This window comes from Myotis nattereri, assembly GCF_964212035.1.
Source record: "Myotis nattereri genome assembly, chromosome: 1".
NCBI lineage: Eukaryota > Metazoa > Chordata > Mammalia > Chiroptera > Vespertilionidae > Myotis > Myotis nattereri.
In genome coordinates, this window is record NC_138075.1 from 31829641 (window position 1) to 31856820 (window position 27180).

At 42.3% G+C, this 27180-nt stretch overlaps 1 protein-coding gene across 1 annotated transcript in view; it reads right to left on the minus strand.

The window, feature by feature from the left end:
* SYNE2 (spectrin repeat containing nuclear envelope protein 2) overlaps positions 1 to 27180 on the minus strand; it is a 310564-nt gene that overhangs the window by 181677 nt on the left and 101707 nt on the right. The window contains exons 16-27 of the mRNA XM_081090284.1: positions 26817 to 27004; positions 17066 to 17230; positions 16056 to 16205; positions 14523 to 14696; positions 12283 to 12441; positions 11511 to 11684; positions 10483 to 10617; positions 7913 to 8071; positions 5204 to 5415; positions 4961 to 5051; positions 4072 to 4169; positions 1126 to 1252 (exon numbers count right to left, since the gene is read on the minus strand). Of these exons, the coding sequence (XP_080946410.1) occupies positions 1126 to 1252; positions 4072 to 4169; positions 4961 to 5051; positions 5204 to 5415; positions 7913 to 8071; positions 10483 to 10617; positions 11511 to 11684; positions 12283 to 12441; positions 14523 to 14696; positions 16056 to 16205; positions 17066 to 17230; positions 26817 to 27004 (1832 nt within the window). The remainder of the gene's footprint in view (positions 1 to 1125; positions 1253 to 4071; positions 4170 to 4960; positions 5052 to 5203; positions 5416 to 7912; positions 8072 to 10482; positions 10618 to 11510; positions 11685 to 12282; positions 12442 to 14522; positions 14697 to 16055; positions 16206 to 17065; positions 17231 to 26816; positions 27005 to 27180) is intronic.

Here is a 27180-nt window from a genome sequence, read left to right on the forward strand (position 1 = left end):
AGAAAATTTGAGTGAACCAAAACTATTTATAGCAAACAAGAAATGAATAAAAAAATTATTTTTATTTATAATTAAACACCTAAAACTTCTATACCCTTTCAGTGCCTTACATTGATTCTTTAAAAAAATAAAATAAAAATAAGGCGTTATTACAAAATTTTCCTGCTTACTCACCAGTATAATTTGCTTCTCACTTTCCCCAAGTATTAGTATAGCTTTTCTAACCAACTCATTATTCAGTCCCTGGAGTAAGTCTCAAGACAATTTCTTAATTGCATTGACAACGTGCTAAATCCATCATTTGAACAACTGAGATTTTACCATATGGATTTTGCTTATTCAGATGGAAAATAGAGAGGAGCCAGTCGGAAGGAAGAAACGAGAAAACATGGGAGGGTGTTAAAGGGAACCACACATGGCCCTTTCTCCACCTGATGGGTTTTCTGTGAGGTTCACTCTAATGCACTTCCAAGCTTACAAGGGTTGCACTGCCATGCACAGATCATCTTCAAAATAAGGAAGGTATTTATTGGTAGAGCTTACGATTGATGTTCCTACCACTAGCTGTTGCTGTAGCTCTTGCATCAAAGGCACTACTTCCTCTGATGCTCTCCAGGAAGACCACCCAGCACTTAAAGTGAAAACTCCCTCCACTGCCTGCCCCTTCCTTACTGTCCAACATCAGACAGACATTGTGACAGCTTGGTTAAGACGATGAACAACTTAAAAGTATTTAGAGTCACTGGTTTTTCGTGAATTGTTGATTTCAGAGCAACCTAGAAGGAAGCAGTGTTGGTTAAAATTGCCTCCGACCACATTGTTTTGACCAATTCATCTGAAGCCCTCATTCCCATCCCAAGCGCAATAAAAAATTTTGCAAGCCACAATATCGAGAGTATCAAATTAGAGCATGCGCAATAAATTAGGACCCTGAGCCAAAGTCTCTCCTGGGTTTGATACTTAGATGCAAATCACTGTCTGGAATCGGGTGACATTAGACATGCAATCCAACCAAGTTCTTGAAAACATCTGGCATATGGGACCTCAACAAAAATGGTGACCTCTATATTCATGGTGGTGTTATTTTCTACTAAAAGGTAAACTCATAATAGTTTCAATAATTACCTGTAGATCTTCCAGTTTATCCTGCAGACAGGCACTACTCCTTTCCCCATCGCTAGGGAACTCAGAAGTAATCCTAACTTTGTTGTTTTGCAGGTGTAGTTCAAGAGTTTCTGTGTGTGTATCATACCTGGGAAAAATTAAATGTGACATTACTTAATTTAAAAAATAAGACAAAAAAAGCGTTTCAATTACTGTCAATTATGCATGAGAAAAATCCCAGGAATTTCTGTTGAAGTTACTGGACCACATGCAAAAATTCTGACCCAAGCATAATAAGAACTTATTAAAGTACTAGAGGCCTGGTGCACAAAAATTTGTGCACTCGGTGGGGGGGTGGGGGGGGTTACTCAGCCCGGCCTGAGCCCATTCACAGTCCAGAACCCCTTGGGGGATGTCCACCTGTTGACTTAGGCCCATTCCCTGGGGGATCAGGCCTAAGCTTGCAGTCAGACATCCTCTGGCAGCCAGGGAGCCCTCGGGGGATGTCTGACTAAAGGCTTAGGCCCCCAAGGGATCGGGTCTAAACCGTTAGTTGGACATTCTTAGTGCTGCCACGGAGGTGGGAGAGGCTCCTGCCACCACCTCTGCACTGGCCAGCCATGAGCCAAGTAGCACTCCCCATATGGAAGTGCACTGACCACCAGGGGGCAGTGCCTGCATTGAGCATCTGTCCCCTGATGGCCAGTGAGCATCATAGCAACCGGTCATTCTGCCATTCAGTCAATGTGCATATTAGCCTTTTATTATTATTATACTAGGGGCCCGGTGCACGAAATTCGTGCACTGGGTATGGGGGGGGGGGGGAGTGTCCCTCAGCCCAGCCTGCCCCCTCTCACATACTGGGAGCCCTCAGGGGTTGACCCCCATCACCCTCCGATCGCCTGATCGGCCCCTTCCCCAGGCCTGACACCTCCGCCAGAGGTGTCAGGCTTGGACAGGGGACCCCCACCTCCCCCCGATCACTGGCTCTGGCCCCCGCCCAGGCCTGAGGCCTCTGGCCCAGGAATCATGCCTGGGCAGGGGACCCCCATCTCCCTCTGATCGCTTGCTCCACCCCCCGCCCAAGCCTGACGCCTCTGACCCAGGCTTCAGGCCTGGGCAAGGGGACCATCATATCCCCCCAATCCCCGGCTCCGCCCCCCACCCAGGCCTGATGCCTCAGCCAGAGGAGTTGACCCTCATCACCCTCCGATCACCAATCACCGGATTGGCCCCTTGACCAGGCCTGAGGCCTCCGGCAGAGGTGTCAGGCCTGGGCAGGGGACCCCCAGCTCCCCGCGGTTGCAGGCTCCACCCCTGCCCAGGCCTAACGCCTCTGGCCTAGGCGTCCGGCCCGGGCAGCCGGGACCTGCAGTGGCAGCGGGGGGCGCCGCGATCGTGGGCTCTGCTTTAGGCCCAGGCAAGGGACCCCTAGCTCCTGGGACTGCCAGCTTCGACCGTGCCCAGCTCCCATCGCTGGCTCCACCCCTACTTCCTGCTATCACTGGCCAGGGCGGCAAAGGCGCCTGATTCTCTGATCATGGCTGGGGGGCAGGGCAAAGGCGGCCCCAGGGCCGCCTTTGCCCTGCCCCCCAGCTCTTAGCTCCCCCCTGGGTTTCCGATCACTGTCAGTGGCAGGGGGCTTCTTCCTGCTTTCCCTTTCGCCTCCCTGCATTGTGCCTACATATGCAAATTAGCCGCCATCTTGTTGGCAGTTAACTGCCAATCTTAGTTGGCAGTTAATTTGCATATAGCCCTGATTAGCCAATGAAAAAGGTATCGCCGTACGCCAATTACCATTTTTCTCTTTTATTAGTGTAGATAGGATGTCCCTATTTCCCCCCTTTTGCCCCCTCTACCCAGCTCTTGCCCCCCACGTCTCTCTGGCTATCACCATACTGTTGTCTGTGACCATGGGTTGTGCATATATTTTCTTTGGCTAATCCCGTCTTTAAATTCACTTCTTTAAATTTTTATTTTCAGATAAGTGCTTATAACTGCACTATTATATATTTTCTATTATATCATTTAGAATTAAGATATTTTTTAATTGAACCCTTGTAAATTTTAGCACAATTTAATAAATTATGCTAGAAGCAATTAGGAGATTTTTCATGTAATGCAGATACATTTCAATTAATATTTTATTAATTTTAATTTTTTAATATTTTAATTTGAAATAATATTATAGATGTAAAAAAAACTATAAAATACTACAGCACATTATATGTACCCTTCACCCAATTTCTTAGGTGTTAATAATTTAAACATAACCATTATACAACTAACAAAATTTGAAATATATTTTTCTTATAATCTCTTTAATGTTACTTAATCCATTCACTTTGTTTTTGTTAATCTTCACCCAAGGATATTTTTCCATTGAATTTTAGAGAGAGTGAAGGTAAAGGGAGAGACACATTGATTGGTTGCCTCCTGCACATGCTTTGATAGGGACTGGGGATCAAGCCAGCAACTGAGGTACATGCCCTTGACTGGAATCGAACCTGGGACCCTTCAGTCCACGGGCTAATGCTCTATCCACTGAGCAAAACAGGCTGCAGCTTAATTCATTTACTTTTAATCTATATGTGTCTTTATATTTAAAGTGGGTTTTGTTTTTGATTCACCCTCATAATCTGTCTTGGCTTCTGGGTCCCTCCTGCCTTGCCGCCGGGGACACGATCGGGTCCCGGGCAGTAAGGCGGGGCTGGCTCCTGGGGCGGGGCTGCCTTGCCTGCCCTGGATGGCGGCGCGCTGGTGGCTCTCGCTGAACCACCCTGCCTTCAGTATGCAAATTAGCCGCCATCTTTGTTGGCGGTTAATTTGCATATCGTGCTGATTAGCCAATGGGAGGCATAGCGAAGGTACGGTCAATTACCATGTTTGTCTATTATTAGATAGGATAATATGTTTGCATTGGTGAAATATTTTTGGTGGACTTTCCAGTTGTTTAAAAGAGTTTACCTGTCTTGTAAACTATTTATAGATGTATTGTGATCCTTTTCTTCCTGTTCAGGCTTCAACTCTGATGCCAGGCTCAAATTCTTAATCGATCCCACTGCCTAAATAAATATGCACAATAGTCAACATAATATCTTCAATATACTTGTCTACAACAGATAAATACTTTTTTATACAAAGGCATATTACTGACTCCTTATACAGCATACCAGAAGACACTACAATTTATTTGAGGTTACTCAGCTCAGAGAAAGGCCTTCCCATGGGATAGAGGAGATTTATTGCACCAAGTCTCACCTTCTATGTAGTACATCAGCGCAATAAAGGAGCTCTCCTGGTCCCTAAATGCTCTTGCTGACTGTGACCACATAGGGATGGTCAACTGCAGACAGAAGCCTCGCATGCAGGAGCTGACCTCTGAAAACTAACACACTACTCCTGCTCCACCTCTCACTGGCCACGGGGCTGTGAGATACAGTACATGCCCATTACTTAGGATTCTAAGTGAAAATTCAGTTCCCAAGGAAAGAGACATTGTAAATGACATTGTAACGAGAAAAAAACAGATGAGAAATGAACTAGCTCATCTCAATGACGCCGAGGCATCTGTACAGATTAAACTCAACCTCTTATACCCTCAATGGTAATGTGCACAGTCATTAATGATCAAAATGGTCTCTTTTTAAAAAACTGTTTGTACCCTCAGCGGAAATTTAAGTTCATTCTAATTCTCTGAAAAGCAATCTTCCTTGCATGACTTAAGTGGGACTTCTCAGCTGAAGGGGACTCTCAGGTCATTAAAAGCATCACTTAATTAATGAGAAGTGGAGTATTATACACTTGGCCTTCTTGATTGAGTTTACTTGCAAAATACATTATCCACATTTAACACCTTTTCAGTTGATGGCTGATTATCTGAGTTTGCAGATGGCGCCTCACTGTGGGCATCCCTTCCTCCATTCTCAGATGTGTTCACGGTACCCCTGGGAAGGAATCAAAATGGCATATTGAAATAGAGGGAGAATCATGAAGCCTGAAAAGAGAATGCATAATAATATTCAGTGCTAGCTCATTTTGCAAGAGACTTTCTCTCATTTTCCCCCTTCACAAGTTGCTGTTCTTATGAAGCACTAACTTGTTTTTCGACGTGCCTCCCACAGGGGGCTGCAGTGTCGCGTGAATCTCGGAAGCACATTTCCGAAGTCTTTCTATCTTTTGCTCATAATCTTGGAGCACCTTCCTCACTTCTTGCTGACTCTTCTGGGACGTCAGCTCCTCACACAGCTCTCCCAGGACCTCCATGTGGTGAGCAAGCTGGCGCAGGCTGCCTTCCTCAGAAAAGCAGGCCTAATTGAGGGAATAAAGCAGGAAATGTGTTCCAAATGAGTTTACATAATTAGTCCATGAGGATTAGACACTAACAGATGTGTGTGACTTTAACAACGCAATCTTTTGTAAGCCTGTCCACCATGTGCCTGGTGTGGTGATGGGCAAGGAGAAACAAAGATGAGGCAGTCGGCCCTATGGGGATTTGCTGCAGTCCAGTAATGTGGAAACTATAACATGTCACCCAAAAATATGCCCCTTTGACATGAAAATTAAGCAGCAGTAAGCAACCCTGGCTGGTGTGGCTCAGTTGGTTGAGCATTGTCCCGTGCACTGAGAAAGTTCACTGGTTCGATTCCTGGTCAGGGCACCTGCCCAGATTGCGGGTTTGATCCCCTGCTGGGTGCATACGAGAGGCAACCAATTAGTCTTTCTCTCTGTCTCCCTCTCCCTTCCCCATCAATAAAAATATATTTTAAAACAAAAAAAAAGCAGTAAACACAGAAAAAGCTCCCCATTTTCTGCCTAAAGATGGGAGATAGTCTCCTTTTACTGGAGATAAACACGTCTCAGCCCCGACCGGCACTAGAGGAATCTGCAAACCTCGTTAAACAAACCTTTATCCTGCCTCCCAAGAGGTCTTGTGTTACCTCTTCACCATTTACCACCCCAGCCCAAACGCTTCTGCCTTGTCAATTCTTCACAAATGTATTGTTTTGTTATCTTAAAGGTATCAAGACTTCCTGCTCTGCTCACTTCTACAGGTCCTCAACCTCTTGTCAAGGCTCCCACGTGCATGTAAAAATTCAATAAAATGTGTGCCCCTTTCTCTTGTGAATCTTTGTCAGTTTCATTTTCAGACCCAGCCAGGGACCCCCAAGGGGGCCGAGGGAAACGTTTTCCTCCCCTGCAGCAGTCACACAAATAATGAGCATACAGTGTGACAAGTGAGAGGACAGACCCACTACCTGCCTTAGGGGTCACATGAGGGAACCACCCAAGCTTCATGCAGAAAGAACGAGGAGATCGGCAGGTAAACGGGGAGAGGGGGCGTTCCCAGCAGGAGCAGCAGCCAAGGGAGAGAGGCTCCAGATGTTCTGAAAGGACAGCAGTCTAGTGTGTGGAGGGCACAGCACAGAAAAAGAGAGGCCGAGGCATGTCCTGGGGCCAGACGGGGAAGGACTTGAACGGCCTCCTAAGGGGTCTGGAGATGTCCTGGGAGTAATGGTGAGCCGGTGACATAAGACCTGTGGTTCCCAGCGTTCACGCGGTGATGGGTACGGAAGATGACGCAACCCCTCATCATGCCGAGGAAATAAGCCAGGCAACGCCGATGGGAAGGATGGAAAAGCAGCTGTTTCACAGAGTAACCGATGGGGCCTGGCAGCTGACTCCACCAAGGCTGCGTGGGCAGGAAGGGGAAGGAGAGGGAGGAGATTCTGAGACAGCAAAGCCCTCCCAAACCAGGGTACATCAGAGCAAGAAACGTCTCAGAGGCGCTATCACTGGTTCGTGTTGGACATGCTGAAGGCGAGGTCTCTGACGATCACTGGTGATGTCTCGGTTAGAAACAGAACCTGGAGCTCAGGGGAAAGGACTCAGTGGGAGAAAACGATTCAGGCGCCATCACTGTAAGGGGGCAGCTAAAACCCCCAAGTGCATGAAACTGCCCAGAGCAGGGGTGGGGAACCTTTTTTCTGTCGAGGGCCATTTGGATATTTATAGCATCATTCACAGGCCACATAAAATTATCAACTTAAAAATTGTCCTGCTATATTTGGTCAGACATTTAACTAACTCACCCTAATGCCTTGGCAGGGCCGGACCAAATGCTTTCGAGGGCCTTATACTGCCTAAAAGCCCGACACTCCCCACCTCTGGCCTAGAATAATCATGAAGTTAGCGAAAAGCAGAGACTCTCCAAGCTAAAACATTAAGACAGCACAATAAAAAAGGGAAATGTGTGAAGGACACTAAAAAGAAGTCCTCCCTCAAAAAAAAAAAAAAAGACAAGAAGAAAAGTCGAGGGATTGCCGTTGAGAGAGCCACAGCAGGAAAAAAGTTTTAAAAAAGTGAAAAGAGGAGCCATACTGTCAAATACATGGACACAATTAAATAGGCTGGGGACCAAAAGGAGACCATTGGATTTGCCCCAGCTGGTTTACATCCTGATTTCAGATCTTTCACTAAAGCTGGACTTCAAGGACACCAAGTCCCCACAAAAGCAACCGTGGGTACATCAGCAACAGTTTGTAACCAGACTCTCAAGGACAGGGGCCACTGAAACATACAAGGGACGTCATGAACGATTAACTGAATGCTAAATTGTTCTCACTTCTAAAAAGCAAGAATCGCAGGCTCTAGTCAGAGCTTGAACTGCGTAAGGGATGATCCCCAGGGAGCGAGACAGATGAAGTCATTCTGAGAGGCGATTTAACCCGAGGCCAAGGACATACACAGCCCTGTAAGAAAAACCTCGAAATGAGGACAAAATGCACATGGAAAGCAGGTGGTTTACCTCATGTTCCTTAATGAGACCCTTGGTCCTTCCTCGGCGAATTAGTTTCTTTTCTTTATTTATTTGTTTTTCAAGCCTTGAAACAGTGTCACTAATTTTTCCTTTTTCAAGGTCTATTTTTAGTTGTTGAATATACAAAGACATTTCATGATGAAGAGACTGAAAACAAAGACACATATTAACCATGGGAACCAAATCTACTGAAAAGGTTTTTTATAAAAAACATAACAAAAAATACTTTTATTAACAAAGGACAGAAAAAGAGCTTATGAAAGTCTCATTCATCCTTATGTCTTTGAGGAGGACCCATAAACATATATATTTTTTTCCTTTGAACTGAAAATGTGTTTTATTTGGTAGAGACGCTGGTAAGAGAATTAAAAAGGCAAGCTGCAGACTGGGGGAAAATATTCATGAAACACACATCAGAGCCTATGCAGAAACAACAGGATGCTATCACGTGCATCCTGAATGCGATTCTGGAACAGACCAAAAAGCATATTAGGGAAAAACTGTGGAAATAAAATTAAAATGCAAACTTAGTTATTAATAAGGTATCATATTAGTCCCATTAATTGTGACAAAGGTACTATATTAACACATTGTATGTGGGAAACGTATTTATACGTTCTACCAGTGTAGTAGAGCGCGGGACACGTATTAATACGTTTTTTTATGGACTAGCGGTAGAATGCAGGTAACGTATAAATACGTAAACTGAAGTTATCGTAATTTTACTGAACGTTGCCATTTGCGCAAAAAATTAGCAAAAATGGCCCGCGCCACCTGTTAGCGCGCGATAAAAACTACCCACAAACAATGTGTTAATACAAGATGTGTATAACAGTGAAAAATGTGCCTGGGGTATACTGAAACTCATTGTACTATCCTCCTATATAATAAAAGGCTAATATGCAAATAGACCAAAATGGTGGAATGACCAGTCGCTATGATGTGCACTGACCACCAGAGGCAGATGCTCAACGCAGGAGCTGCCCCCTGGTGGTCAGTGCGCTCCCACAGGGGGAGCACCGCTCAACCAGAAGCCGGGCTCATGGCTGGCAAGTGCTCCCCGCCTCTGCAACAGCACTCGGGATGTCCAACTGCTGGCTTAGGTCAGACATCCCCGGAGGTTTCCTGGACTGTGAGAGGACGCAGGCCGGGCTGAGGGACCCCCTCCCGAGTGCACGATTTTCGTGCACCGGGCCTCTAGTCTTTGTAATAATTCTGTAAATACAAAATTGTTCTAAAGTTTACTTTAACATGTTTTAAAAGGACCTTTAACAGTAGACATTCAATTATAGTACTTTATTCTCTCCCTCTCTCCATACATTCATACATACATGCACACATATACAAAAACCATATTCAATACTAAATATCACTTATTGAACACAAACTCTGTGGTAGGTACTTTCCATAAATCCTCACAACAATCATGCCAAGTGGGTGGGGTTATTCCCATTTTATAGTGAAGCTCCTAGAAGTTGAGCAACTTCCCCGGGGTCATAGCTGCTGGATCCAGGTCTGTCTGCCACCAAAGCCAATACCTGTTTCACTGAAACTCTGGGTATGTGTGTCAATATGTTGTCTCAGTCAGGATCCAACCAGGAAACACTAAATATTTAACTCGGAGGGAATGACATGCTGGGGATTGATTACACAAGAGATGAAAGCCAAAGAGGGGACAGGAAAGCCATCCAGAGATTAGCATCAGCAGAGAGCTGCCCCTGCCACCCGGCTGGAGGCCTCAGTGGGGTCCAGGAAGAAGGTCACCAAGCAGAGGCTGGCACCATGGAACCTACGGCCAGGGGGAGACACAGCTACCAGAGACACTGGCAAGAAAGAGAGGACATGAAGGCCTTGGGACTCTGCTACTTCCCCCTCCAATCTCCTTCTAATCTCAGTGCTGTCATTGGCTGAACACAGAGAGAAGCCAGCTACTACAGGACCCAAGACCACAGCTGCAGGGATCAGCCCTCTGTGACTTTGGGTAAACAGGGGGGATCATCAAGAATGACTCTGGCCCTAACCGGTTTGGCTCAGTGGATAGCGCGTAACCTGTGGACTCAAGGGTCCCAGATTCAATTCCGGTCAAGGGCATGTACTTTGGCAGCTGAATGATGTTTCTCTCTCATCGATGTTTCTAACTCTTTAACCCTCTCCCTTCCTTTCTGTAAAAAAATCAATAAAACATATTTTTTAAAAAAAAGGAAGAAAAAAAAAAGAATGACTCTGAGCCTGGCCGGCAGAGCTCAGGGGTTGAGCGTCGACCTATGAACCAGGTCATGGTTCAGTTCTGAGTCAGGGCACATGCCTGGGTTGCAGGCTCGATCCCCAGTGCAGGAGGCAACTGATCAGTGATTCTCTCTCATTGATGTTTCTCTCTTTCTCCCTCTCCCTTCCTCTCTGAAATCTATATCTATCTATCTATCTATCTATCTATCCACACACACACACACACACGCACACACATAAACATATACATATATGAAGAATGACTCTGGTGACAAACAGGTCAATGGTCAGATGCATTCATATAAGCCCTAGATACACATGCGTGTTCTTACCTCCCACTTGGCACAGACATCTCTACTCTTTTCTTCCAAAGACAGCTTTACATCCTCAGTGACATTATTTTTCAGTTCTTCAACAGCTTTCAAATACTTGGCCAGACTTTTAGTATTAAAAATTAATAGCGCTTCCTATTTAAAAAAAAAAAGATGCAAGCAAGAACATGAAAGCCTCATCACCCTGCCAAGTCCTCAAAGCTAATTTTGATAGATCTTTCCTAGGTAGAGCTAAGAAAAGGACTCTATGAAGATTATTTAAAGATTTAAGGGAGACTTCTCTTTGTAACTTGAGGTTTGATAGCCCATTTGCATCTCTTGAATTCTTTTGAAAAAAACCTGCAAAATATTTCTTATTTAAATGTAATTACAGCCTGGCCGGTGTGGCTCAGTTGGTTGGAGTGCCCTCCCACATGCCAAGAAGTCACCGGTTAGATTCCCAATCATGCACATGCCCAGATGGCAGACTGGATCCCCAGTAGGGGACAGGCAAGAGGCAGCCAACTGATCTTTTTCTCTCTCTCTCTCCCTCCCTTTTCCTTTCTCTCTTTCTCTCTCTTTATAAAAATATATTTTTATTGATTTCAGAGAGGAAGGGGAGGGAGAGAAAGATCGAAACATCAATGAAAAGACAGAATCATGGATCAGCTGCTGCCTGCATGCCCCCCACAGTGGGTTGAGCCCACAACCTGGGCATGTGCCCTTGACCAGAATCGAACCCAGGAGCCTTCAGTCCCCAGGCCGACGCTCTATCCACTAAGTCAAACTGGCTAAGGCAATAAAAACATACTTTAAGTAAATAAATAAAGTAATTACACATTTGGCAGGTCTATAATACTATACTGAATTTTTAAAATTCTTCCTTTTTATTTTTAAGGGTGTCTGGGGAATGACGTATATAAAACTTGAAAAAATTTTAAAGGTACAATAACTTTGTGTACAATCACAGTGATGGAAACATCTTGATTTCAAATTAGATAGTTGGTTCAAAATAAATACCCTACATTTGATAGTTGAAAGGGTCCCACCTTGTATTTTGAAATCAGTCCACTCCGGCTCTCTCTCTGGCCAAGTAACTGCTCAGCCCTTGTAATGTATGATTCCAGCTCCTGCAGGGATTCCTCCACCTTCACCCTGGCACTCAGGTCTGGTGAGACATCAGTTGAGTTCTTCAACATTGCACCTAATTTTACCATGTTGATCTGTGAAGACAAAAAATTCTCAACACTTAGCCTGGCTTCTTAGAAAATTAACAAATTAATAAGTAATTTCTTTGTGTTGCCACTCCTATTTTCCTGCTAGACATAAGAGTATCTAATTTATTATGTAATATTTTCCAACATGCTCTAAATTATAAAGAAATTATAAAATTTGGTTCAGTGGATAGAGTGTCGGCCTGAGGACTGAAGGGTCCCAGGTTCGATTCTTGGTCAAGGGCACATATTTGGGTGCAGGCTCGATCCTGGCCCTGGTCAGGGCATGTTTAGGAGGCAACCAATCAATGTGTCTCTTTCACATCGATGTTTCTCTGTCTGTCTCTTCCCCTCACTTCCACTCTCTCTAAAAATCAATGGAAAAATATACTTGGGTGAGGATTAACCAAAAAAAAAATATATATATATATGTGTGTGTGTGTGTGTGTGTGTGTGTGTGTGTGTGTGTGTGTATATAATGTAAAAGTTGTATTTTATAAAACATTTCCAAACTACAGGGCAATCCCCACCCCCAACTTCCCCATCCTCCCATTGACCACTTGGTTTTAAAGACTAAATTCATGAATAAGGAACATTAAAGAGAGACCTGGACTTTCTCTTTAGCTTCTTGAATCTTTGCCTGAAGCCCAGCTGTGAGAACATGTTCGAGGGACTCCTGGCTTGAAATATTTTGTACATCCATTTGTAAAGTGTCTTCCATTCTAGCCACAAGCTCCTCATACATAGAGCCTTTGGCAATAAGATGCTATTAAAACAAATTAAAGTGAGATCACAATAAACATTCTGATTACATATTAAACATTAACCTTAAATCTCACCAGAAATCATAAAAGGTTAATTATTAATGCAAAATGAGACAAATTTATATTCTAAAGCATGCTATTTTAAATTTTCACTTTTAAGTTTTATATGTATACAAATTCTGAGAAAATAGACTTTTATAGATTATTCTTTATATACTAAGCACTTCAATAAAATACTTTAATATAATGTCAACAGAGAGAAAAATAAGTTGAGAGAATAATAATAAATCTTAAAATTAAGTTGCTCTAAGCCAAATCAGTCACAAGGGAATCCAATAAATGTTACTGGAGAAAGTGACTATTAGAAAATAATCTTTGTAGAACCATGCTTTACAGAACATATCAAAACTACTTTACAGCCCTGACCGGTTTGGCTCAGTGGCTAAAGTCGGCCTGCGGACTGAAGGGTCCTGGGTTTGATTCCAGTCAAGGGCATATAACTTTATTGCGGGCACATCCCCAGTGGGGGGTGTGCAAGAGGCAGCTGGTCGATGTTTCTCTCTCATTGACGTTTCTAACAATCTATCCCTCTCCCTTCCTCTCTGTAAACAATCAATAAAATATATTTTTTTAAAAACCTACTTCACGCCAAAGCCGGTTTGGCTCAGTGGATAGAGCGTCAGCCTGCGGACTGAAGGGTTGCAGGTTCGATTCCGGTCAAGGGCATGTGCCTGGGTTGCGGGCACATCCCCAGTGGGGGATGTGCAGGAGGCAGCTGATCGATGTTTCTCTCTCATCGATGTTTCTAGCTCTCTGTCTCTCTCCCTTCCTCTCTGTAGAAAATCAATAAAATATATTTAAAAAAAAATTAAAAAATAAATAAAAAACTACTTCACAATATATCTTGATCCAATAAAGATCTACTTAATTCCTTCTTACAGAATTATATTCTAGCATGTTTGTATGTTCACTGTTATTTTTTTAAATATTTTTAAATATTGAATTTCTCATTTCTCACTCATTTCTTTTAGTTAAATAAATTCCAGATGCAGCAAATAAATAAATATGTAAATAAAATTAGAAAAGCACTAGCAGATGTCACAGGTAACTTTATGTAATATTTTCAAAGCAATAAAAAGTTATCATTCTTATACACAACGAAAACACAAAAATGCTATATATACACCATTTCAGAAATGTAGATTTGAAAGAATCACATAAGTATTCCTTTATTCCGGGAACTTTCCATCTTGTTGCAATTTATGACATGCTCCATAGATTTTTATAGCTGAGCTTGGAACTCAGTAAAAACCACAATTGTCACTTCATTCCCAGAAGAACTGAGTGATATTAAAACGCAATCTTGCCTCATTGCTTTTCAATGAGTCGACTGCCTGAGAATGAAGACAGAACGGAGTTTTACCAACATCCGTCACCCTCCCTGTGTCAAGAAGGAAAAGTGGCTTAATCGGTGAATGAGCTTTCAAAGCACAGGCTGTCATAATCTCATATTCACACGGCACTGAGCTATGTGAGACTGAACTCACTTATCTCTTCATCGCCCTCTCATTCCAGAAAATATTTTAATCTCCATCATGTAGCTGGGAAAATTAATTCAAGAACTTAGACTCACATAAGGTATTATTATTTTTTTTTTAAATATATTTTATTGATTTTTTACAGAGAGGAAGGGAGAGAGATAGAGAGTTAGAAACATCGATGAGAGAGAAACATCGATCAGCCGCCTCCTGCACACTCCTACTGGGGATATACCCGCAACCCAGGTACATGCCCTTGACCGGAATCGAACCTGGGACCCTTCAGTCCGCAGGCCGACGCTCTATCCACTGAGCCAAACCGGTTTCGGCACATAAGGTATTATTAATGGTCTTCCAGCCTACCCTCTGTCTTCAAGCAAAATCACAGCAAATGATTCAGGAATGAGAATCCATGCTATTTAAAAAACTCCCAACTAAGAAAATTCAAACAGTCATATTACTCTTTACTTTCAAACTTGTTAGCTATCTTAATACTTCGGTCTACAGCCATGAAAGCTGTCCTTTTAATGCTTTTACCCTCATACCTGCAAAGATTCTTCCATTGAAATATCTACATCATCTTTATGTCTCAGAAGATCCAAAACGGATTTGGTTTCTGCCTCCCAGATGTCTACTTCTCCAATGAGCTTTTCAACCTCTTCAGCCACTTTTAGTTGCCCTGTGAATTCTTCTTTTTCTTTTTCATGTTCTTCCCCGGCCTACAACATTCAAAATTATCACTAAAAAAAGTCAATGTTTACATCATAAAATAATTTTCAATTTTAAAAAGTTATCTCTTTTTTTCCCCAAAGGATGCTAATTCAGCATATATTAATGACTTAAGACTTAGTTTTGGACAATAATAACATCTTATGATAGTACATATCACTTTAAATATTAAAAGATTTATTCACATATATTTTCATTTTCTTTTTTTAATGTTTTACTTACTGATGAGAGAGAGATATGAAGAAGGGAGAGAGAGAAGCATAGATCTGTTGTTTCACTTATTGATGCATTCATTGGTTGATTATTGTAAGTGCCCTGACCGGAGAGTGAGCCCACAACCTTGGCATATCAGAATGATGCTCTGAGCAACTGAGCTCCATGGCCAGGGCCACATGTATTTTCCTAATGATAATAATATCATTCCTGTCAGCTCATTACTATGGTCTCCATTTTATATATAAGAAGATAAAAATCTTAGAAAATTAGGGTACTGATTCTATAAAAACATTTCTAAACCCCATATGCAATTTAATTAAATACAGTTGTTAGTAACAGTAGTTTCAAAACATCCTCAAGAAGAGACAGAATCAAATTTCAAAAAATTTAGCCTTCTCCCATGAATAATCCCTCAATATGTCACAGCTTTACATGACATATTCATTCTTAAAGCTGTTCTTTTTACCAGATCATATTTTAAATGTATTAGAAGACTATACTATTTTATATTCTTCTATTCTAAAAGCATCTTGCACAAATTCAGATCTTTCAAGATTTTATCTGATTAGTCTTCTAAGCAGTCCATCATGGCCGCTGGCCAAAGCCAGTTCAATATTACATTCTTAAGTAAAACTGTGTAAGTCATTATTCTGAAGAAGGCACATTTCCAAAACCACAGGTATGATACCCATGTATGATTTTTATGTTTTGTTCCTTTATAGATAAGACGTTCTTATCTATAAGCACCCTCTTAATTACCCAACAAAGCAACAAATAAAGACCACAGGTCTCCCCATTTTAGGGAAAGGAAGCAAGACACAGGCTGGGGGCTACCTAAAGCTGGACCACGTCTAAGCACCGGTCAGAAGCAAAGGGAGAAAATCCCAGCTCCCTTTCCACACTGAGCAGTCCGGCTGCTCTGGCGTGTCGGGGAAGCTCCTCCTGAGACACAGCACTGACTCTGAGGAAGACTTCATGAAAGGAGCCACTTACGCATTTTACTGGAACGTGATTACATTTTAAATATTATCAAATAATCACACCACTGTTCCAACAATATGGGTTTTTCCAGAGAAAAACAGCGCAGTTGAATTATTTCTGTATACAAATGTGACGAAGTATGACTACTTCACCTTTATATTCTGGTCGTGGTTTTCAGGAAGTGCTAATGGAGTATCTGTTGAAGAGCCAACAGTTGGTTTTTCTTCTTTAGATGGCTGCATATTTTCAGAATCACCAATAACAGGCTGCTCCTGCTTTTTTATAAGTGGCAGTTTCATTTCCTAGAAGAAATTAATGTCATAAAACTTAATGCTCATATTTTTATGCTAAGGTATATTATTACTGTACCCATAATAAACGGACATAATATAGTCAACATATTTTAAAATAGGAGCATTTCCCATAAAACACCTCAGTCTCAAATTGTTAAGAATAAGAATAATTTAAAATTTAAACTCATAAATTACAGAAGGTTTGCTTTTATTAAGCACTATTACAAATATAAAGATAAATAAAGCTCAGTGTATGTTCTCAGGAGCTTGAAATCTAGTAGGCAAAAAACTTAACATTATTCTTTAATGGTAAAAGAAATTCACTAGAGAGTTGTATGTTATATGTCCACACAAAAACTTGCACATGAATGTTCACAGCAACATTACTCATAATAGTCAAAAGGGTGGAAAGAAGCCAATTCAACCAATCAATGAATAAATAAAATGTGGTCTAGCCATACCACAGACTATTATTACTTGTCAATAAAGAGGAATAAAGAACTAATGTATGCTACAACATGGATGAATCTTGAAAACATTACACTAAGTAAAAAAAAAAAAGAAAAAAAGACCACATATCATATGATCCCACTTGTGTGAAATATCCAAAATAGGCTACTCTGTGGAGACATAAAGTGATTTCTCACTTGCCTAAGGCTGAGGAGGGTGGGAGAAAGTGGAGAGTGACTGCTAATGGGTACAGAGTTTCTTTATGAGGTGATGAAATTGTCCTGATTATGGGGATGGCAGCACAGCTCTGACTATACTAAAAACCACTATCATACACATGAATGGGTTGTATGGTATGTGACTTTTATCTCAATGTAGCTGTTACCAAAAAAAAAACCCCACAAAAACCCAACACTTACGAGCTGAGTTTTTGTAACAAACTTTCTCCATCTTTTATTCAGCCTTCTCAGTTCTTTAGAAATAGATGATCCAAATTCATCATTGCTGACTTGAATTAAGAAGTTGCCCACTTCGTTTAAAGTGGTGTGTTCAAGATTCCACTGGGATAGTGTCTCAGAAGGAACCTACATAAAACATAAGCAACATGACATTTTAACGACAAAGTATTTGTCTTTCTATGATCTGTAAACAGATCTTTACCCAGGATGACTGCCAGCAAACGTGAGGCTTTTGCAGAGATCCTGACCCGCCCTTTAGCGGATGCTCCCGTCCGTACTGATCTAGCTCTTCATCCCTGAGCACTAACGAGCAGGCAGCAGCTGTCTGACACCACTCCCGGTCCTGGGCTCTTAGGAAGCATCTGATCTTCCCCCTTTCTAAGTGGCTGGTGAGCTGAGAGCAAAGGTTCTCAAACTTTTTCAGGGGTGGCACTGTAATTTTCAGTGATATTTTCATGGACTCAGAAAAATCATCTAAAAGCTCTCGTTTTTAAGTCGTCGGGTCCAAAAAACTTAGTAGTAATTTGCATAATGTAACAGACAAGTCTTGTTGTATCTCCCTCAAAATTTAAGTTACCTTTAAACTTAAAAAATTTCTCTTTCATTTAAAGAGTTCTCTTTGGCAGCTCAGGGCACCTTAGCACAGAGTGTGGGAACTGCAAGACTTAAAGTGTTATTTTTCTCAGAGTTATGGGAATCTTAATAAAAGAACTTTAAAAACATAACTGTTAAAGGCAAAGATATGCTTTTCTAATCTCAATATAGGTGGCAGGGAGAAGTAACGTCTCACGAAGTCCTCAAATACTCTTCTTGTGCTCACTCACACATAAATTTTACTTTCATGTAAACAGCCTCTTTTCTGTTTGAGTAATTTTAGTTTCTACCTGGAAAATGTTTAGTATGAGAGGCTAGCTATATCCATTTGCAACAGAAGAAAACAAATCCTACTTCAGAGAGGAATCATAAAACTAAGTGTTACATCAATAGCAAATGAAACAATAATGAATTACACTAAAATTTCTTCCACACCTCTCCACAGAAGTCTAAAGTATTTTGATTCCCCTCCTCTAGAAACTCAGAAAGAGTTTAGAGCTCAAAAGAATTGAATGAAGAGACTAAAGGAATTGAGCAAAAAGGAAAAAGGAAAAAACTCGTGGACATGGACAACAGTGTGGTGACTGCCAGGGGGAAGTGGAGGAGGGGATGGGAGGCTTGACTTGGTGAACACACAAAGCAGTGTACAGGTGACGTGTTGTGGAATTGTGCACCTGAAACCTGTTTAATTCGGTGAACCAATGACTCCCCAATAAATATAATAAAAAGAAAATAAAAAGTATTGAATTGAAAAATTAAACTTTTTTTCAGTCATTAAACCAAAATTTATCGTGCCTTCTATTCGCCACGCTCTGGACTATATATGTATTTGAATATATTCTTATTTTTCATGTGTTCAATTTGACGCTATTTTTGTTTCAAGTGAAAAATTAAACTTTTTAAAGCATCAATTTATTTTAAATGTGTCTCTATGCTATCCACTACTCTAAGTCTTTTATTTTCTTTAAAAAGAAAAAAAGTAGTAATCAATCTTCCAAAAGCTATACTGTGTACGTAACTTATACCTCAATAAAGCTGTGTGTGTGTGTGTGTGTGTGTGTGTGTGTGTGTGTGTGTAAAACCTATACTGAGGAGAAAACGTCTTTGGCAGTTTCATTAGGAAGAAATTGAACTCTTTCCGAACCATGGAGAATTTTCCAATAGTTGAGCTTATTCTTCCCTGGCACCTAGTTTCTGGACTGAAAATGAGGGTCTCCTGCCGGAAGCCGGTCCATCCTTGCTGCTTGACACAGTCGCTGCAGGAAAGAAACATCTGCACAGCATATGTTTCAAGGGACCTGGCGTATATAGCATACTGTTCTTAATATGTTTGCTCCCCTTAGCGCTGTGTGCTTTAACCAAGGTCACCTCTCCGAGAAAGGTTGTTTCCCCAGGTAGGAATTTTTCCCTGAAGTCAGGGAGGGGATGCCTCTCCTAGAAAGGTTGTTTCCCCAGGTAGGAATTTTTCCCTGAAGTCAGGGAGGGGATGAAACTCCTTAACTAAGTGCCAGGCGGGTAGTTAATCACTTTAACTACAAACAATCATGCTTAAGCTACATAATCTTTACTCCCTGGAATGGAGATAAGAAACGCCCTAACCTTTGTAATAGAAATTGACAGGATTAAAATCAACTGGTATAAATATGAATGTAACAAAACAATAAACAGCAGAACCTCTCTGGAGATCGAGACCAGAACTTGGCTGGAGATCCTGGCTAGGCTGCTGATCAACTGAACGCTGTCTCCGTGTCATTCCTTCTTCGCCGACTCCGTCTACACCTTTGGGGACCCCTGGACCCGCTGGGGTTGGACCCCGGCATCTGGCGCCCGAACAGGGTTCCCTTAGGTAAGTCCCCCCGTACTTGGGACGGATAGGACTGCACCACTGCACCATAGGGTGCTTCAGACACCCCCCCCCCCCCATAGAGGATAAGTAGGGTAAGCGGGTAGTTAGTACAGAACTTAGATTGACAAGATGGGTCATACTGAGTCTAAAGAAAAAAGACTCTGTATTAATCTTTTAACGCATATGCTTACTAGCAGAATTGGAGTTGAGGTTTTTCCCAGTGAGACAGAAAGTTTTATAGAAGAAGTATGTCAATGGCTTCCAGAGGATGGAACTGTTAATTTAAAAACTTGGGTTGAAGTAGGAAAGCAATTAAAGAAACACCATGAATCTGAGAAGGTCCTGCCATGTTACTTTTCCCTCTGGGATTCAATCTGTGACACCTTGGCACCAGAGGCAAAAACGGTTGAACTTTCTCAAAATTTAAATAGTCCCTCGGCTCCACCCAGAGAGAATACATCATCATTGTCTTCAGCTCAATCTAAAAGCAATTTAGCTATGCCTACTGATCGGGAGGAGAATAAATATCATAAACATGACCATTGGTCCTTTCCAGTCAGTAGAGAGGAGAGTGGCCCTCCCATTCAAAACAGGCTCCCCAAATTAGAAAGGAAGCCTAAACCAGGTCCTGTGGCTCCTATGAGCTCCATGTCTAAATTTCAAAGGGCGATAAGAGAAGCTGAAGCTAATGGAGATCTTGAATTCTCACTCTGCTTCCCAGTTACATATGAGAATGAGTCTGGTGGGAATAGAAACCCCACCTTGGAGCCTATACCTTACAAAGTACTTAAAGAATTAAAATTGGCCTGCTCTGAATATGGACCTCTAGCTCCTTACACACAAACCTTGGTAGAAACCCTAGCCAGTAAATGGATGACTCCTTATGATTGGTCACAGGTTTGTAAATCCTGTCTCTCAGGAGGCGATTACTTATTATGGAAAACTGAATATGAAGATCTTGCTAAGAAAGCTGTAGCCACTAGCGAAAAAACCAGAAAAAGAATAACCCTAGACATGATATTAGGAGAAGGTGATTTTAACACGGCTGAGGAGCAAATGCATATGCCCACAGAGGCACTTACCAAAGTAACCAGTTGTGCAGTAAGTGCCTGGAAATCCCTACCTTATACGGCAGGAAAAACAACCACCCTTACAGAGGTTAAACAGAAGGTCGAGGAACCATATCAGGATTTCCTTTCTCGCCTCATGCAGGCAGTCAAGAGAGTAATCAATAACAAAGAGGCAGCCGATATCCTAATCAAACAACTGGCTTTTGAAAATGCTAATAATACCTGTCAGGCTTTATTAAGGCCGATTCGCAGAACAGGAACTATAAATGATTTTATAAAACAGTGTGCTGATGTAAGTCCAGCATTTATACAGGGTGTAGCTATAGCTGCAGCTCTCAAAGGGGAGACATACCCTCAATATGTACAGGCTATAGGACAAGCCAGCAATAATACAGGTAATAAAAGAAATATGAACTGCTACTCTTGTGGCTTATCTGGGCACTTTAGCAGAGAATGCCCAAATAAAAATAATAATACTCAGGCCAGATGGCAAGCTCCTCGACAGCCTGGAAATACATTAGGGAATAATATTAATCCTCCAAAAACCGTTTGTCCCCGATGTCAGAAAGGATTCCATTGGGCAAAGGAATGTAGATCAAAATACCATAGAAATGGTCGGCCTTTAAACTCTACAAATAGCTCCCAAGTAGGTTATATCCCATCACCTCAATCGGGAAACTTGAGAAGGGGCCAACCCCAGGCCCCTGCAATAATAGGGGCATCAACCTTCAACCCCTTTGCAAATTTCGATCAGTCAGTGACCTCTTCAGGGCAACCCCAGGCAGTGCAGGATTGGACCTCCACTCAACCACCCATGCAGTACTAACCCCAGACTCGCCAGTAGCAGCCATTCCTACAGGAGTGTCTGGGCCGCTGCCTGAGGGAACCGTGGGTTTAATATTAGGACGGAGCTCCACCTCGTTACAGGGGATCTTAGTCATCCCAGGAGTTGTTGATGCAGACTACACAGGAGAAATACAGATTTTACTTTCCCCACCCACCACAACTATACAGATTCAGCCCAACCAGAGAATTGCCCAATTAATCCTGTTACCAATACATAAAATAGGGACAGCTGTTACCCAGGAAGCTAGAGGGGCCGGAGGCTTTGGATCTAGTGATGCAGCATTTTGGATACAAGAAATCCATGCTACTAGACCTACAAAAATTTTACAAATTCAGGGAAAACCAATTGAAGGTCTATTGGATACAGGAGCAGATGTTTCCTGCATAGCAGAGAAGGACTGGCCCTCTTCATGGCCCACGCACACCACCTCCACTTCCCTAGTAGGACTAGGCAAGGCATCTAACGTAAAAAAGAGTTCTCAGATTTTAACTTGGGCTGATGAAGATCAACATTCAGGAACATTCTGTCCCTATGTAATTACGACTATCCCCTTTACATTATGGGGAAGAGATATCTTGTCTCAAATGGGAGTTGTATTATATAGCCCCAGTGATAGAGTAACATCACAGATGCTAGACACGAGATTTAATCCAGGAAAGGGATTAGGAAAGGAAAGTAATACCTCACACTCCTCGACAGGATCTGTAATTGGGGCCATTGCCCTTAGGACTGCTGATCCCATAGTCTGGAAATCGTCACAACCAGTATGGGTTGAGCAATGGCCCTTAACATCTGAGAAAATATCAGCAGCCCGACAATTAATTGATCAGCAATTAGCAGAGGGACATATAGAGCCATCAAATAGTCCCTGGAACACACCCATATTTGTAATAAGAAAGAAATCAGGCAAGTGGAGACTTTTGCAAGATCTAAGAGCCATAAATGCCACCATGGAAGATATGGGCTCCTTACAACCTGGATTGCCCTCCCCTGTGGCAATTCCACAGGAGTATTGTGTTGTTGTTATTGACTTACAGGATTGTTTTTTCACTATACCTCTTCACCCAGCTGATTGTCAAAGATTCGCATTCAGCATACCATCAGAAAACTTTAAACAGCCTTATCAGAGATACCAATGGAAGGTTCTCCCACAAGGGATGAAAAATAGTCCTACATTATGTCAAAAGTTTGTAGATCAGGCATTGCAAGTTATTAGAAAGAAATTTTCAGATCTATATCTTATTCATTATATGGATGATATTTTACTAGCTCATAAAGATCGGGCTACTTTACAGGAAATTCTTACTCAGACCATCCTTGCTTTAGAAGAACATGGTCTAAAAATAGCCCCAGAAAAGATTCAGACTGAACCTTCTTTTTCATACTTAGGCAGAATATTACATACCTCTACTATCACCCATCAGCCTCTACAATTAAGAAAAGATCATTTAAACACATTGAATGATTATCAGAAACTATTAGGTGATATCAACTGGGTCAGGCCATATCTAAAAATAACCACTCTTGACTTAAAACCTCTATTTGACATTTTAAAGGGAGATTCTAACCCTAAGTCTCCCCGACAATTAACTGTAGAAGGAGAAAAGGCTATAGCAAAAATAGAACAGGCCATCAATAAACAGCAACTACAGTATCTAGATTATTCCAAATCTTGGGCCTTAATTATTCTAGCCACTAAATATACTCCTACAGGATGCTTGTGGCAGGAAGGACCATTAGAATGGATACATTTACCTGTCACTCCTAGGAAGATTGTACCACCCTATCCCTCCCTAGTGGCCACTCTCATTATCAAAGGTAGACGACGCAGTATCGAACTCTTTGGAAGAGAAGTTACTGAGATAATAATACCTTATAAAAGAGAACAATTAGACACACTATTACAATTTGAAGAAGAGTGGCAAATAGCTATAGGTAACTTCCCAGGACAAATTTTACATCATTTGCCAAGATCACCTATATTGCAATTTCTCTCCCTACATCCATTTATATTTCCTATTAAATGTTCAAAAGAACCATTATCACCTCCTGCCTCCTTAGTATTCACAGATGGTTCCTCTAATGGTAGGGCAGTAACAATCATTGACTCAACAACCCATGTTCAACAAACTCTAGAGACGTCAGCTCAGAGAACAGAGCTTTTGGCAGTCATTTATGCTTTTGAACAATTGCAACAGGTTCCCTTTAACTTGTACACTGACTCTCAATATATAGTTAAATTATTTCCTCATATTGAGACCGCCTCTCTCCCACAAGGAAGAACAGCCATTTTCTCCTTGTTAACTCAGCTACAAACTTGCATTCACAAACGAGAAAAGGCTTTCTATATTGGACATATTAGAGCTCATTCCTGCCTACCAGGACCCTTAAGCGAAGGAAATTATCAGGCGGATTTACTAACTCGCCCAGTAGTTTGTACAGCTCTAGAAGAAGCCCGGCGGTCTCATGCCATTCACCATCAAAATGCTTCTGCTCTCCGTCTATATTATGGCATATCTAGAGAAGCTGCTCGAAGTATTGTGCGTGACTGCGGCCATTGTCCTACTCATTTTCCTAGCCCTGCTACTGGAGTTAATCCAAGAGGACTTAGACCCTGTGACTTATGGCAGATGGATATTACTCATGTCCCATCTTTTGGCAAACTTTGCTATGTGCATGTTTGTATTGATACCTTTTCTCATGTTATCCTTGCTTCTGCACGTACAGGAGAAGCCTTTAAAGATGTAAGTCAACATCTATTCCAATGCTTTTCCTACCTAGGAATACCAAGGGCACTTAAAACTGACAATGGGCCTGCCTATACCTCTAGAGCTTTTAAAAACTTATGCTCTACATTCGGCATCGCACATACTACAGGAATACCCTACAATCCTCAAGGCCACGCAATAGTAGAAAGGGCTCACCAAACTTTAAAAACACAAATTAAAAAATTACAAGAAAATGAGTTTAAATATTCCTCTCCTCATCATGTTCTACAACATGCTCAATTTGTAATTAATATACTAAATGTAGATTCTGAGGGAAATTCCCCAATGTACAGGCATTGGAACCCTGATCTAACTAAACCTAAAGCCCTCGTCAAATGGAGAGACTTGCTTACAGGAGCCTGGAAGGGACCTGATGTACTTTTAACCCAAGGGAGAGGATATGCTTGTATATTTCCACAGGACGCAGACTCACCTGTGTGGATTCCAGACCGTCTAGTCCGACCTTATGTCTCACCACCCGCCATCTCTGCCTCACCATAGCACACCTGACCAGTGCCCGTCTGCAGCAGATGTGCAGCCCTGAGCTGGAACAATCTGTCCATTGGGAGGATCACATGTGCCTCCGTTTTGTCTTTCCACATGTCCCAGCTTTGCCCCACATCTCCTTTTCTTTTTCCTTTTTTAAAAATCTAACTACTTGTTTGCTGGTTCTTTGGCCTTTCTCCTTCTTTCCTGAACACAGCCTTTTCTAGAATCTCCCTACCCTACTGTTCCAAGAAGGGCATCTCCCTTTTATGCCGTGACTAGGGGTGTTTGGTATATGCCCCATACATGGAGTTGTCTTGTGCCAAGAGCCTGACATCCTGGGCTGAGAAAGCCCTGTTCCAGGACTCTCCTTTGTCCTGTATTGGCCCCTCTTACCCTTGTGCCAAGAGGGACCCTCTTCTTACAATCCAATTGCCCATAGCTGTTGCCTGAGCTCTCTGTTCATGCTGAGGCTGAAGCCTCATGGTGGCTGGTACCATGGATCTGTCTCTGGCCCAATGGCGTAAGCTGGGCCCTCTCTAGAGAAGAAACCTGAGTTCCCTATGATCAATGCCAGAGCCCCGCCAGCAGGCAAGGGAATCCAAAGGCAGTTGCTGGGCATGGAGGCCAGAGGGACATAGGCTATCAAGGAGACAAAACTGAACCTCACCTCACCCTACTTGGCCCAGAGATGGCTGGTAGTCAACGACGGGTAAGACTCCACAGGGTGGGGCAACCTAAGACAGGCACAGTCGGGGGCCAGTAGGAGAAAACTTGGGGTGCAACAAAGGTGGGGCACAGACCCCCCCTCCACAATGGTGCAGGGGCTTGAACACTCGCCCCTTCTGAGGAAGGTCTCCTGTCCCCAAGGCTGCTTCCTGCTTCCCATGCCCAGCTCAGATCGGGACCCAGGTAAAGACAGAGACTGGCTGACAGCAGCTGCCCTCTCACTGCAACAGGACTTGTCTCCCATTTCTACCTGGGACCACAGGGAAAGGGGAAGCTGAAGGAAAGGGCTGTGTCAGGATGCTGCCTTCTTCCCTTTCTTCTCCCTCTTTTTTCTAAACACTTCCATGCCTTGTAGTTCTTTTGCTTTCTCTTCTTTTTCTACTACCCTCCATTTTCCATATCAGCTGGATCCAGAGGGCACAGCTTACTCCTCCTCGGACACCGACACCATCATCAACCACGGCCCTGATGGACCCTTTGATGCAGCCCTTCAACTCACTGACACTTCAGGAAGCCCGTCGCCCGTGACGCCGCCCGCTAGCCAGACCAACAAAGACAATCAAACCAACAACTTGAGGACAGCTGAAATCCCTTGACTGAAGAGGCCGGCAACCTTATACAGGAATGGGGCTTCTTGTGTGCTCCATCCACTATGTTTATAGTTATGCTCACTGTCATTGCTTGCCAGACTTCTTCCGAGTTTTAAAGGGCCCAATCTGAGAGGTGGCCACCGATTTGCATGCGCTATCATTTAAAAAATAAAAAAGGGGGAATTTGCCGGAAGCCGGTCCATCCTTGCTGCTTGACACAGTCGCTGCAGGAAAGAAACATCTGCACAGCATATGCTTCAAGGGACCTGGCGTATATAGCATACTGTTCTTAATATGTTTGCTCCCCTTAGCGCTGTGTGTTTTAACCAAGGTCACCTCTCCGAGAAAGGTTGTTTCCCCAGGTAGGAATTTTTCCCTGAAGTTAGGGAGGGGATGAAACTCCTTAACTAAGTGCCAGGCGGGTAGTTAATCACTTCAACTACAAACAATCATGCTTAAGCTACATAATCTTTACTCCCTGGAATGGAGATAAGAAACACCCTAACCTTTGTAATAGAAATTGACAGGATTAAAATCAACTGGTATAAATATGAATGTAACAAAACAATAAACAGCAGAACCTCTCTGGAGATCGAGACCAGAACTTGGCTGGAGATCCTGGCTAGGCTGCTGATCAACTGAACGCTGTCTCCGTGTCATTCCTTCTTCGCCGACTCCGTCTACACCTTTGGGGACCCCTGGACCCGCTGGGGTTGGACCCCGGCAGTCTCCAAACAATACTAAAAAGTAAAATTGAGCAAATGCTATTGGACTGTAAATACCTCTGTAATTTGTTCCTTCTTTGTCTCCTCAAAACAAGCCTTTAGGAAGCAGAGTTTTTCCGTGTAAGTAGTCCAGCATGCCAGAACTTTCTGCAGCGTGGACTTCACATTATCTATATTTTTTCTGCACATAGAAATATTATGTTCCATCATTGTATATTGTTCACTAACATTCTGATATTCTCCACCTATAATGTTAACAAAACAAAAAGTAATTTTAGAGAACAGTTTTTTATTAATAAAATACTGTTAAGAAAAACATGTGCATATTAACAGTGGCAAAAAAAAGTATGTACTCTGACAATATTAAAAGTAAATGCAAGAATTTTCCAAAGAAAACATGCATGTAAAACATTAAGGTAGA